The sequence below is a fragment of the Sphaeramia orbicularis genome, chromosome 22 (assembly GCF_902148855.1).
Source record: "Sphaeramia orbicularis chromosome 22, fSphaOr1.1, whole genome shotgun sequence".
NCBI classification, from domain to species: domain Eukaryota; kingdom Metazoa; phylum Chordata; class Actinopteri; order Kurtiformes; family Apogonidae; genus Sphaeramia; species Sphaeramia orbicularis.
The window spans coordinates 50,171,859-50,186,487 of NC_043978.1; the positions used below are offsets into that span (position 1 = coordinate 50,171,859).

The window sequence follows — 14,629 nt, forward strand, 5'->3', positions numbered from 1 at the left end:
GTGGTGAGACAGGCTGGACTTTTACACAACAGACCTGCATTCCAGAGTCAAAGGGGCGGTAACGCAGCGCAGCGTATAGTGTGACGTATAACTTGCACGTTGGAAATACCCCGAGTACAGCTTCTTAGCTAACCTCTCCAGAGTTTTTCTCCGTTCCACAAATGTTAGCATGGATAGTCCTCCGCCAGAAGTGCCAACAGCTCACGGATCTTGGCGTCTCCCCAGTTCGACATCTTTCTGGTTGCGTTGCTATGTTTGTTTACTGTACACGCCCTGTGCTCATTTTTAAATCCCTTCGGCTTGGGGGTCGCACACGCAATACATCATCAAAACATCACACCTTGGTTTCAGAACGAGAGGTGACCCTTTTACATATTATCCCAGAATCATGATTCCACCTTTATCACGGCTCTATTAGTACCTCCAGAGGCGTTACAGAGGTGGGACCAAATGACCCACCACTTCATTTACACAGACGTCATTCTGGAATAAAGGTGAAATATTCCCTCAGCAGAAGTGCTGTGTAAAAGGGGCTTCTGAGATACTTTATTAAGACTTTCATACAAAATTTCAGACTTTTCAAGGTCTGGAAAACTGTGTTTCAAAATTCCATACTTCTTAAGACTTCTGAGACCTGCACAAGCACCCTGCAATCTAATCTACTGTGTTTGGTCTAAACCCCCACAGGTAAAGAACGTCCAGGCCCACCAGGTGAGTTGCAGCCGTTGCAGTCTTATGATGTCACATCCTCCCTGGCAGGACACAACATCCTGCTCTTCACCCCCTGGCCTCATCATCCCTCATAAAAGTCCAACAAAGAGCAAACAACACAGTAAACCAACACAGCCTTGTAAAACACACACACACACACACACACACACACACACACACACACACACACACACATTAACACATCCACATTCCAGAGCAGGGTGCTCTAACACACCCCTCTAGAGTCTTGTGCTTTGATGTGAGTGTGGGAAAGCTCAGGGGAATGGTCTTGGTGGGGGAGGGACGGTGAACGGGAGGGGGACAGGAGAGAGGAGGGAGAACAGGGTACACATGAGATGAGAGCAGTGGGATGATACGGTGGGAGACAGAGCGGGGGAGGGGGTAGAGGTAGGAGGTCATAGCAGCTGACCCCAGGAGCACCCAGAGGTCAGTCTGCTTCAACAGGGGATGGACACACACACATACACACACACACACAGAGCAGATTTCAACCAGCAGGTCCACACACACACACACACACACACACACACACACAGAGCAGATTTCAACAAGCAGGTCCAAGTCTGTCCAGGACACTGACTCAGTTACACAGCATGTACTCATGGAACCTGTTTCAAACTAATTCATTCATACTGAGGAGCTGAAACTAATGAAAACACATCCACTAAAGTCCACAGCAGCAGGTTTGAATGGTTAAATTCGGCTAAAATTTGCTTAGAGGTCTTATTCATGTCTTTGTGCATAAGAAATCAATCTAAGTGAATCCCCAAAGGAACTTTGTGTTGGTAAATGCAAGTTCTGCAAATGTAGAGGATTTCAGTTCTGTTCAACATGTTGATGCTCATATGAACTATGTTTTCAGCTCAAAAATGTCCAATTTCATCACAGTTAATGCTATATTTTCATGTCACAAATGGCCAAGTTCTATTTGAACTGAATTTACCTGAAAAACAAATATTCTATTCTTTTAGATTCCCCAATTTTTCTTACAAGATTCTATCCTACATATCACGTTTTATTTTTACAGGCTCAATATGGAGTATGGTGCTGATCCATCCTGCTTATGTTACACCATTAAGAATGTCACACGTCACTTTTGAAATCAACAGTTTTCTAATAATAAGCATTTTTATAAAGAAATAACAATTCTATATTGTTATTTACTCTTTAGTATGATGATAAACGATACAATAAATAATTCTGATCCTAGTTTTTGCACAGGGATCATTAGTGTAAACAGTGACATGGCTGCAGAGCATCAGTATGATGGGATCCGGAACAACCATGTCACATCCGTCCACTGACACATTTTGTGTTTTTGTGTCAGCTGTTATTGTTTTAGATCAGGGGTGGCCAACCCTGTTCCTCGAGAGCCATAATCCAGCATGTTTTAGATGTATCCCTCTTCCAACACATCTGATTCAAATGATCAGCCTATCATCAAGCTCTGCTGAAGCCTGATAACGACCATCAGGTGTGCTGTAAGAGGGATACATCTAAAACATGCTGGATTATGGCTCTCCAGGACCAGGGTTGGCCACCCCTGTTTTAGATCCACAATACTAACATTTATGAATAAGAGAAGAACTAGCAATAGTAAGTCTATAAGTTTATTCCTAACTAGAAGCACTCGGAGAGCGCAGACCTCCGCCAAGGCTGATCAGTGCCCCCCCCCCCCCCCGATCACCACCAAAATTTAATCATTTCTTCCTTATCCCATTTCCAACAAACCCTGAAAATTTCATCAAAATCTGTCCAAAACTTTTTGAGTTATGTTGCACACTAACGGACAGACAAACAGACAAACAAACCCTGGCAAAAACATAACCTCCTTGGCGGAGGTAATAAAGTACTGGTACTGACCAGAGCATCATGGGTAATGTCACGTCCGTCCACCAGCAAAAGTTTTCACATACACGTGCTATTCAAAATCCAATATTTCTGAAAATATAGCTTCCACTGTCAAATAATATCAGTAGTCTGGGCACAAATGGATTAGCATTATTTCAACACACTTCTATGCATTGCTTACAACTTTTTTTTTTGACAAAAATGGCCACTCATTTGACCCCCTACAGAAATTTTAGCCGTATTCAGATATGGAGTAAAATTATTGTTTGTACATGAATCATGAATCATCACATCCTGATGTAAAGTCATCTGTCACTGTGATTTTGTGTGTGTGTGTGTGTGTGTGTGTGTGTGAGTGTGTGTGCGTGTGCGTGTGCGTGTGTGTGTGTGTGTGTGTGTGTGTGTGTGTGAGAGTGTGTGTGTGTGTGTGCGTGTGTGTGTTTCAGAGCTACAGATCTACTTCAAAACACTGTCTGCACATTACAGTACATTCACTTTTCAGGTTCTTTCTAGTGGAAGATTTATAAATCTATTGTATAAATGTACAAAAACTAATATATATATATATATATATGAGTGTAATAACACTTTATCATATACATTGAAAACACCAGAATACCAGCACTTTCGCCTTTTTTTGTGATTCATCTTATTAAAGACTATAAGATTTAGGCTAGCACATTTAATCTCTACGGCAGATCATTTCTTTATTAAAAGACCAGTGTTATCTGAGGAACATCGTTTTTCCTGAACAAGCTCATTGCTTTCAGGTCCAGTGAGTAAAATTTAGGGTAAATTAAGAGGACTAAATTGCATGAGACAGATTTAATATTAAACAAAAAATTAAGAGTGTTGCGTTTGCTGTTCCAGAGGGAGTCATGGTGTCCCAGTGTTACAACAGACTTCCTCTTTGTTTCCCATTTAAAGTAGATTGTTTACAGTATAAAGGCACAATAATGTCACCTACATTGTTCGGGTTAATATCCTTTAACTCTGAAAAGCCTAAGACAGACGAAACAAACTGTGGCTCCAAAGAACGACTCCCATGTTTTTTTTTTGTTTTTTTTTTTTTTAAACAGACTTTTTTTGCAGCCACCATAGGTGATTGTGGCGAGATGGGGAGGTGGGGGACTTCACATCAGACCTTTAATTACATCTACTGATTCACTGCTACAGATGCCAAACTGGCAACAGAAGGAACAATAAACTGAAAAGTCCTCTGGATTCTTCAGTTTTCTTGCACAAACATGCTGAATATGAACAAATGCGGTTCTGAGGGGATTTCATGGGCCCCGATGTTATGGAATTTGTTAAGTATTATAAAATTCTGTGTATAAACTTTGGGTCCAAATGACGGAGTAGAATGGAGCCAATAGCATTTGGCTAAAATGTGTCTAATGAGCAGCGCTAAACATCAGTCCAACAAGTACAGAAAGACTGTTCACTTCAGTTCAGGATAGAAAAGAACGAGGAACAAAGTAGAAGAGAAGTCAGCAGAAAAGACGGGAGTCCATATCGTCACCATCTCAAAATAATTGGCTAAGTCATTTGTTCGGATTTTTCAGGAAACGCAAAAAAACTTCACCAGAAATTACATATTTGATGATTTAGGTAAAAAAAAAGTCACTTTGTCAATTATATCAGGAAGGTGACGATATGAAAGAATCTTTTTGGGCTGCTGTGTGGATGTGTGTGTGTGCGTGCGTGCGTGTGTGTACGTTTGCATGCATGCACGCACCGCAGTGCAGCAACTAAACAGAGGTTACTTTATATAAAAGCTGGTTCCTGGTTGTCCCTGAGGTCTCTGTAATCTCACTCTTCTGTCACACACACTTGCGCATAAGTACACAACAGCGCAAACACACGCACACAAGCAGTACACAAGCGTACGCAAACAGAGGGCTCTGAGGTCCCGGTAATCACACTGGATCTCTGTCTACAGAGCGACTCAGTTGGCCTTCAAAAACACACTGCCACACTCCACCTCTAATTAAACCCGGTGACCTCCTCCAGTCAAAGACAAACGGACAGAGTGCAAGAGTTTGTGTGTGTGTGCGTGTGGCCTTGCAGATTAATAAATATGTGCATTCAAACATGACCCCCAAGCCCCCGGCCACCCACCCAATTAACTGTCATCGACTAGTAAAAGACAGCCACGCTGAAAAAATGTTAAAAAAAGCACACACAGATGCACTGTTGCTTAAAAGTGCAAAATTTTGCCTGCAGGTGTACACACACACACACACACACACACACACACACACACACACACACAAGCCAGACTACGTCAATGGCAAGTCTTTCTGCAAATCAGCGTCTGGTAAATGATTTATCTATTCACTGCATGCATCAAACCATTCATTCATCTGTCCTCTATTCATCCAGCCAGATGGACATCGATCCATATCTACAAATTTCTCTGTCAATCTGCACATTTTGTATCAGTCCATCCTATCGTGTCCTCATCTGTCTGGCATTATCTGTGCCTCTAAGGTCTGCCAGGGATGATCCCTCTGATTTCAGGGAAAAATTGAATTACACGGCGGGGAGAGAAAAGGAGGCGGGCTGTAATTAGTTATAACACAGAGCACAGGCTGGTGGTGTGTTTCTTTCTTTTTTTTTTTCTTTTTTTTTTTTTCCAGAGGGAGGTTAGGGTGGGGTGGGGTGATGGTAGTGGGGTGAGTTTCTGATCCAAAACAGCACTCTCTCAAAGACAACCTTCACACAAAGATATAGAAAGAGTGAGAGAAGAAGTCAGAGACAGACAGAGGGAGAGAGAGGTTAAGAGAAGCACAAAGGCGTCCATTCAAGGATCCGGACTTACAGCATACTCTGCTGACATCATCAAAGTGAGACACCAATCCACCAGAGTTGAAGGGGTGTGGGTGGGGGGGGATTCCCGTGTTACTGCTACCTCCTTCCGTCTTTAAGAGCCTCTAAGTGGCTTACATTTCCAGGCTTTTCATGTCCTCATATCAGATTCGGCCACAGAGCCAGTCCATAAATGCCCACTCTGTCCCAATCTGTCACTGAGTAAACTCTGCTTTCAACCAGCTTTCTTTAATTTGGAGATAACACGCTTAGATGCAAGTATTTCCGCCTCACTTCCCCTTCCTCATCCTTACTGAGTTATCGACTGTTCCGTTAAAAAGAAAGGACCATACCAGTGCTCACGAAGTTCACAAACATTTTAAACGCCAAAGTTTGCTGAACACGTTCCTTTAATTCCACATTTCTTTTCTTTTAGATAACTTGTTGATCAGCACTGAGAAAACTATATAAATTATAAAACTGTGTTTGACATTGACATGTTAAATGGTGAATATAGGTGGTTAAAAGGTTAAATAGATGATACAAAACTGGAAAATCTCTGAAATTCTGAATTCTCTGATTATACTGATCTATAAGTAAAATACCTCCACGGTAAAAGTAGTGAAACTTTACCAAGTTTGAGTCTCTAATAAAGAAAAATGAAGTTGAAAATGCAAGTAAATTGCAGTTTCTAAAATACAGTCTTGGGTCAAAATGTGAAATTCTGAGAATTAATGAGAGAATGGGTTTTACTCCAAAGAAATGTTTGTCTCATAGCTCCAGATCTACTTCAACACTGTCCAGTTTGAAAAGTGGCCAAACATTTTTAAGTGTGAAGTTTTCCCAACAAATTTCTTTAAGCCAGAACTTTTTCATAAATGTGAAACATTCTTGAAATCACAGTGATAAAGAATGTGCAGATTTGATGCCTTGGGCGCGTGGGAATCCGTCCCATTCTAGGTTTAAGAGGCAGCTGCTGAAAAGTCCTCCAGCAGAAGAACCCAGAGGTCTGTTGGTCACAATGATGGATGTCATTAAAAAGCTAATTTGGTAGCTTCTTAATCCAGGCTTTGAAAATTTCTTTCTGGCTGACGTCCAAGAACTGAGTCACTTTATTCAATCTCTACAGTAGCACATGAATAGACCATTGTGCTTTGTCAAACTTGGGAAAGCACTCAGAGGTACGGTGAAACCCCCGGTGTCACAGCTGACCATATTAGAACTGAACACAGGTGAAATATTTACAGGTTCACCCATAGTTTCAATCAAACACATAAAACTCAGTGTCCAGTGATGTCTTTAACCCATGTTTATTGGGTTACTAAGTGCTAGATAATGCTGTATGTGAAGTCTAACAGTGATCCAGAGGCGGAAACATTTGCTTCATCAAACCCATGTGAAATGCAGAGGAGAGGTGTGTTATCTGTGGGCAAGTGTTTACAGATGAAAGCTAAAGAACAAACCAAGTGGACAGACGTCTCCAAATGATGCATTTTCAGTAGTGGGGTGAGTTAGAACAACGCTTCCTGAGCAAAGAAAAGACTTTCAGAGACTTTTTTTTGTTTTTTTAGGTATATAAGCATTTCAACAATTTTTCTTTGCCGTTTAGTTCTTGACTAGTGTGTTGCAGCCCAGCTGACATTACACACCATTGGTCAAGGCAGACGTCCATCCTCCAGGAGTCTGGGTCTGCTCCAGGTTTCTGCTGTTAAAGGGAAGTTTTTCCTTCCACTGTCACCAGTCACAAGGGTTTGCTCCTGGAGGATTCTGTTGGGTTTCTGTAAATTGGCTTAGAGTCTGGTTTGGACCAACTCTATATATAAAGCGTCATGAGATAACTTTTTTGTTGTGATCTGGCGCTATATAAATAAAATTTGATTGATTGAATGAGTTGATTGGTTTTCCCCTGTAAGTCGCTTTGGAAAAAAGCGTCTGCCAAATGCATAAACATAAATATAAACATTACTTGTCAATGTTAGCGTCTGAAATGATTGCTAGTTGTATTGCTAGTGTGGGTACTAGCTAGGGATGTAACCATTACCGGTACGATGATAAACTGCGGTAAAATTTCCGACGGTTAGTATTACTGTTTAAATCTAATTATCATGATAACCGTGTTCGATTACCGCACTTTGAAAATCACGGTGATACTGCTCATTTCCTGGAGAAGCAGTGGCACTCCAGGCGTGCATGTGCAGTTTGTAATGTTTGGCCTCTGAAAACATGGTGGAAGGCACCTGCATGGACAGAGCTCCAGAGTTTGGGGATAATGGGCTCCCGCAAGGACCAGGATCTGTCCGAGCGACCAAGCAAGCGCACAGCCCCGATCCATGTGAACAAGCAAGTGCGCGGACCCGGTCTGTACGAGCGCGGACCTGGTCCGTATGAGCGAGCGAGCGCATGGACCCAGTTCTTTTGATCACGCACGCACAGACCGGATCCATGCTACCGTTAACCCCCTCCCCGGCCCCCACTGATTCAGATCCTCACCCAGCAGAGAAACTGCCTCAATATAGATACTCAGGACAAACTCATGCCAGTTCAAATAAGCCCAAATGAGTGAACTTCAACTGTACAAAGACACATGATGTGTGTAAAAACCAAAGGAGAGGAGGCTTTATGAACTGAAGGACATTCAACGTAAATCTTCTCACTGGTTTTAACAGGCAACATCATATCACCCCTATCCTCGTATCCCTCCATTGGCTTCCTGTGTGTTTTAGAATTGATTTTAAGATTTTACTGATCACTTTTAAAGCCCGAAGTTATACAGATGAGATGCTAGTTGACTACAAGCCAGTGCGCAGCCTTAGATCCTCGGGGGGGCAGAGAGCTCCTGGCTGTTCCAAAGTCGAGGCTTAAATCGAAAGGTGACCAGGCCTTTTCCAGCCTTTACATCATTTAAATCGCGTCTTAAAACACATTTTTATGGACCTGCTTTTATGTGATGTCTGTCCCTTTTTAACTTTCTAATTTTAATTCTAACTTTAAATTTGATCCTGTTTGATTATTAATTTGTTTCATACATCTCACTGATTGTGTTGCTTCTTGTTTTAGTGTTTTTACTTGCTTCGTGTATCCTGCTGTTGTGCCCTCTGTCAAAGCACTTCGTAAACTTTGTTTTTAAAGGTGCTATACAAATAAAGTTATAATAATAATAATAATAATAATAATAATAATAATTATTATTATTATTATTATTATTATTATTGTTGTTGTTATTGTTATTATTATCATTATCATTATTATTATCATTATTATTATTATTATTATTATTATTATTATTATTAATAAATCCAGTGACTGAACTCCAAAGGAACTGGACCATATGACACTGTTGTGGTTTGTCCGTCACTCACCAGGACTGAACCACTGACCAGTCTGGATCAGATCAGCCTAACATGTTTTAAAAATCCTCATTCTTTCAGAATATTTACATTTGTTCATTAAACAGTTCAGGAAAATATGATTGTTTCACTTTCTGTTTGTGTGTATAATGGTGTATACACGGGACACTGAATGATTTGATCTAGAAAATGGTCAAACAAGCTCCTCTATGACCTGTCCAACTACTTTGTTTCCCACTCAAAAACACCTCAGGAATCAATAGGAGAATTGATAAGGAATTTGATTAGTAAGCAGAATGGACAATGGCATTGATACTGATAAAATCCTATCAATTCCCACCCCTAGTGCAGATATCTCTTATGGTCATAAGGTGCTATCTTTAATGCACATTTGTATGTTTGATGTTTACATGTTAATATTTCAGTGTTTCTGCAACAGAAAGTACATTGTGTGTGCTACTTATTTGTTTTTTGTTTTTTCAAAATACAACTTGGTTACATTATTTCAGTGTGTGTATAAGTAGTTTTGAACATTTTGAGCATATTTCAACAATACCGCGATAATAATGATAACCATGATAATTTCGGTCACAATAACAGTGACATGAAATTTTCAAATCGTTACATCCCTAGTACTAGCGTTTCACTACATAATGTACATTTGTGCAAAATTTAACAAGTTATTGTTAAGTTAACTGGCCATTCAAGAATTGGAAATGCAGATAAAACATTCTCTTTCACTGCTTCTTAATGGTTGATCAGCAAAGTGTTACCACATGCCAGAATATCTGCCACTAAACATAACCTTCCATTTTTTATTGCATTATTGTGGCATTATTTGCTAACTTATACCTTTATCTTTATTACACCGTGGTTGAAGTTTTTTCCTCCGTGTGGTGCATGCAGCTGCTCTGATCACAGCACGCGTACAACCAAGTACTTAGAGTCCACTGCATTTGGCTGTAACTGATACTGCTAATGCATTTACATGCTTCAAATACTAATTGTAGGTACAGAAATACTCAACTTATGTCACAGTGTTTGTTTTGTCTTGTGTTGTGTTGCTAGCTAACACTATTTGTCAGAAGCGGTTTCGTGAAATTACATTGACAAGTACTATTAACATGCCAATATTCCAACCCTGAATAATGGGCTTGTCTCTAATATGTATAAGGCAGCAACAAAGTCCATTTATTCAACACTGTTTTGACAGAGGACGAGTCAATATAGGCATTAAGGTAATCCATGATGCATGTTGGTAAGTCTGGATCCTGGGAACACAGACATTTGGGAACCCCTGGACCAACAGACGACAAATGCTGTGTTTCCACTGTGTGGTACCGGCTCGACTCGACTCAGCTCGGCCTTTTTGCATTTCCATTACGAAAAAGGACCTGGAATCTGGTACCCGGTACTACTTTTTTGGTATCACCTCCACCAAGGTTCCAAGCGATACTAAACCGTGACGTATAACACTGCAGACCACTGATTGGTCAGACAGTCGTCTCTGTGACCCGCCGTTTTACAAAAAAACAGATGTGGAAGTTTACAGTAAATATAGTGCTAGGTTAATCAACATGATAACAGCCCAAAACTACACCATGGTCGGTCGAGGAGATTCAGTCTTTGGTGGCCGACGTAAAAATTCAGGCGAGACAACACGCAATGAGTGAGTTTATCAGCAACTCTCTGAACAGACAACATGGAAATAACGCACCGCATCGCTATGAAGACCAGGTACTGTAAAGTCGGTAGTATCCTGTAATGAAAACGGTCTCCAGGAATACAGAGTCGAGCTGAGCCAAGTCGAGTCGAGCTGGTTCCATGTAGTGGAAACGCTGCAAAAATATACATACTTTCCAGAAAACAACAGTCTTAGCATGGTCCTCTACTGGATAGAGCACAGGTAACAAAACCTTAAACTATGGATGTGTTTGAGAACTGATAAAGGTTCACCAGATTCTAAATGTGTCTGGACAGAAAAAAATATGTTTTTGTCAATTTTAGTCCATAAACGTCATGTAAGAACCATCTTATGAACTATAAGAAGGACTTGTTTGTTACGCGCTGGAAGAAATGGATGGAATACATCATGCCACGCAGACCGACACTTTGATGCTTTTATTTTTGATAGAAGATTAGATATAGTAAATGCAATAACTGCAATTCACTCCCTACTTGTTTATGTTCTTTTTTTTTGTTTCATTGTTTAAAAAAAATGGGACATTGAGATTAATATACTGTTGATGACATTTAAAATGAATATCTTTGTCAAAATTGATACAGAATGTCAATAAAAAAGTGAATTTAAAAAAAAAAAAAAAAGAACCAAAGTCAACCAGTGCAACAGTTTCAAAATGCTGACAGAATATTTTGGTCTGTAATATTAATCACTTCAGGTTATTAGTTAATGGAATGGACATTGACACTTGGTTATTCTATCAAACAAACTGATATACTGGTAGTTACATACGAATATTACATATATATGACTGTTTATACTTATGTACAGCAAGAAAACTGTAAAATATTCAATAAAATGTGCATCCCCCCAAACACCCACACACACAAAAAAAAAAAAAAAAAAAAAAAAAAGAATCATCTTATAATTCAACTAATGGTAAATACTTGCTCTCACAGTGACTTTAAAGTGCGTGCTAACGTGTCAATATCATAAGACATGATGTGACTGACCCTGGATGCATTGCAGTGAGCCGTCCTCTGCCCGGATGGTAAACGTCTCCCCTGGGTTCACCTGCACCAGGATCACCTGTACACACACACACACACACAAATCACATCAGATTAAGTAATACAAGACAAAAAACCAAACGCAATTAAGTAAAAAACTAAAATCAGAAGTCACGCAAAATGTCATCAGTGCGGCCAACAGGCTTGCGGAGGTGACATAACGTACATCAGATCTCAGAGTAGGTGTGGGCTCAGAGAGTTGACACACGTAAATGAGGCGTTAGATAAGCTAGAGAGATGTTCTTTGCCGTCTTACACACCCTGATCTGAGGAACAGCCTTTTTTTTTTCCTTTTAATCCCCCTGACTGGCAGAAAACCACTAAACCCAGCACAGAGAGCATTCGCCACACACATCCACAGTATGAGTGGCAGTACAATAACTGATGCAGACAGGTGAACATGCACAAACATATTGCACTTCCACTCAACTGCCAAGTGTCTCTGTCAAACATGTCTGGAGCAAGAACGCGTGCATCTTACCGTCATATTCTCCGCATACAGATTGTTCAGAGTGTACACGTGGCTGTAGACATGAAACAGGTGACCCTCCATCGCACACACACACATACACACACACACATTTACTCACAGACACATGCATGCACACAAGCACAGCTCTGTCTATGCTCTACAGGTGTGCTGTTGAAAAATCCTCATATCCCGCGTTCATCCCTCCTGTAGCGTCTGCATGCTCTCCCATCTCAGCGAACCTGCTTTTCTCCCTCAGACACACACACACACACACACACACACTCACTCACTCACACACTTCCTGCTCTGTCTGCTGCAGCGGCTGCTGTTGCTATGGGAACCACAGCATAGTACAGGGCGACCCATGCTTCCCAAGGACTGAGAAAACCCCCATGTCAGACCATGTGGGTGTGTGGACGGTCATGCATCTTCATAAGCAAAACCAATATATTATAATGAACAAATATATTCAAAAGTTAAACATCATCACAACATCACTGCAGCTCTAACGCCACAGTCAGTTCATGGTGCAGAAGTCAAAGTTTTACCCTTAATTTGGATGCTATAGCCAACACACCTTATCAATAAAACACAGACAAATATATCCATCCATCCATCCATTATCCACCGCTTATCCGGGGCCGGGTCGCGGGGGCAACAGTCTAAGCAGGGATGCCCAGACAAACATATCTTTAAATTATGTTTATGTTTATGCATTTAGCAGACGCTTTTTTCCAAAGCGACTTACAGGGGAAAACCAATTAAATCACTCAGTCAATCAAATTTTATTTATATAGCGCCAAATTGCAACAAAAAAGTTATCTCATGACACTTTATATATAGAGTTGGTCAAAATCAGACTCTAAGCCAATTTACAGAAACCCAACAGAATCCTCCAGGAGCAAACACTTGTGACTGGTGACAGTGGAAGGAAAAACTTCCCTTTAACAGCAGAAACCTGGAGCAGACCCAGACTCCTGGAGGATGGACGTCTGCCTTGACCAAATTAAATAATTAACTGTAAACACTGTAAACCAGTAAAGGTCCAGGGCTATCAGATGATTTTAGTCAGAACTAGAAAAGCACTCCAAGAGCGCAGACCTCCGCTAAGGCAGATCAGTACCAGGGTTCTCACTAGGATTTTTTCACAGCGTAGGGGCACCATGTACACACGAGTTTTGTAGGGGGGATCAGGGGCACCCGGAAAATTTTGAAATTTATAACTCTCTGAAACACTATTTCTTGCGTTTTGGCGGGCAAATTTTGAGGAATGAAGCCAAGTTTTTGTCTTTATTACAACAATGATTAAAAGCAAAAACTGTTTGTTTTTTTTTCAATTTGTGAATGGTAATTATTGATGGTAATTACTCCATACGGCAAGTGATGTTGCCGGGCGGGTGTCAGACAATACCAAGGCACACAAAGGGGTGTTGATTATATTGTTCTCATTTCCTGTCTGCAGTGCTTTGCGCCAAAACAAAGGAATATATTTTTTCAAATTCAAATCTCGTTGTCATTACGCTGAACGATCTCACACACACACACACACAAAAACACTGCTACGCTGGTTGAAAGACAGCGTCGCGGGTCAAATCTCAGCGTCAGGGGCCCCGATGTTCAATGTCGCAAGCGAGAACCCTGAGTACCCCCCCCCCCCCGATCACCACCAACATTTAATAATTTGTTCCTTGTGCCAGTATCAACATTTCCTGAAATTTTCCTCCAAATCCGTCCATAACTTTTTGAGTTATTTTGCACACGGACAGACAGACAGACAAACCAACACCAGCAAAAACATTACCTCCTTGGCAGAGGTAATTAAACATTAACTCATGTTACAATTGGCTTTTGTGATGACTATCATACAAATATCTGCAATTAAAGACTTAAATATCTTTTTCTGCTCATTATTTTGCTAGTAGTGTAGTATAAGCCTTTTTATGGACACACAGTACAACTCACTAAGAAGAGAAATCCGTTACTGGCAGTGAACACATTGAAAACTGCATTTGTTTGTCTTATGTTTGAAAATGCTATTTAACAGATAATTTCAATAGAAAAAGCCTATTAGGAAAATATACAGAGAAATTAGTGATAACGACATGTATTAATAGAAGTTAAACACCCTGAAGAATAGGGGTGTTGGAAAACATCGGTTCTGCAATATATGGTGATATTTCATTTCACGATACTGTATCAGTATTCAAAAGTACTGTATCAATATTTTTAGGTCTTTATTCAAATGCAGATATGATGAAGGTTCATTTTTGTTTTTAGGTTTCCTTTTTTGTTTATATTTAATTTATTATTATTTAACACTGTTTTATTTATTTATCAAATAATGTTAGTTTCTTTGTTGGGATTGCGCAAAAATGTGATGATGTTAGTTCTGAACTAATAGAATATGAACATTTGAACAGGATCTTAAACTGTGATGTCTATAAAACAGAATTTCAGTTTTAAAAGAGGAAAATTTTGTGATATAACATTAGATCCATTTGTGATCAAATAAAAGTGTGCTTAGTATTTGTGCGTATTTCTGGTGTAATTCAGTTCTTCCAGGAAAAAATCTTTTAAAAAAAGAAACAAAACCAATAAAAAAATTTCCTTGTTAACAGAATCATGATATATCATATCATGATCCTAGTATTGTGATTTGTATCGT

At 40.1% G+C, this 14,629-nt stretch overlaps 1 protein-coding gene across 1 annotated transcript in view; it reads right to left on the reverse strand.

Annotated features, from left to right (window-relative positions):
• The window catches only part of fndc3ba (fibronectin type III domain containing 3Ba), a 260,323-nt gene that overhangs the window by 173,281 nt on the left and 72,413 nt on the right, over positions 1-14,629 (reverse strand). The window contains exon 3 of the mRNA XM_030127293.1: positions 11,436-11,511. Coding sequence (XP_029983153.1) covers positions 11,436-11,511 — 76 coding nt within the window. The remainder of the gene's footprint in view (positions 1-11,435; positions 11,512-14,629) is intronic.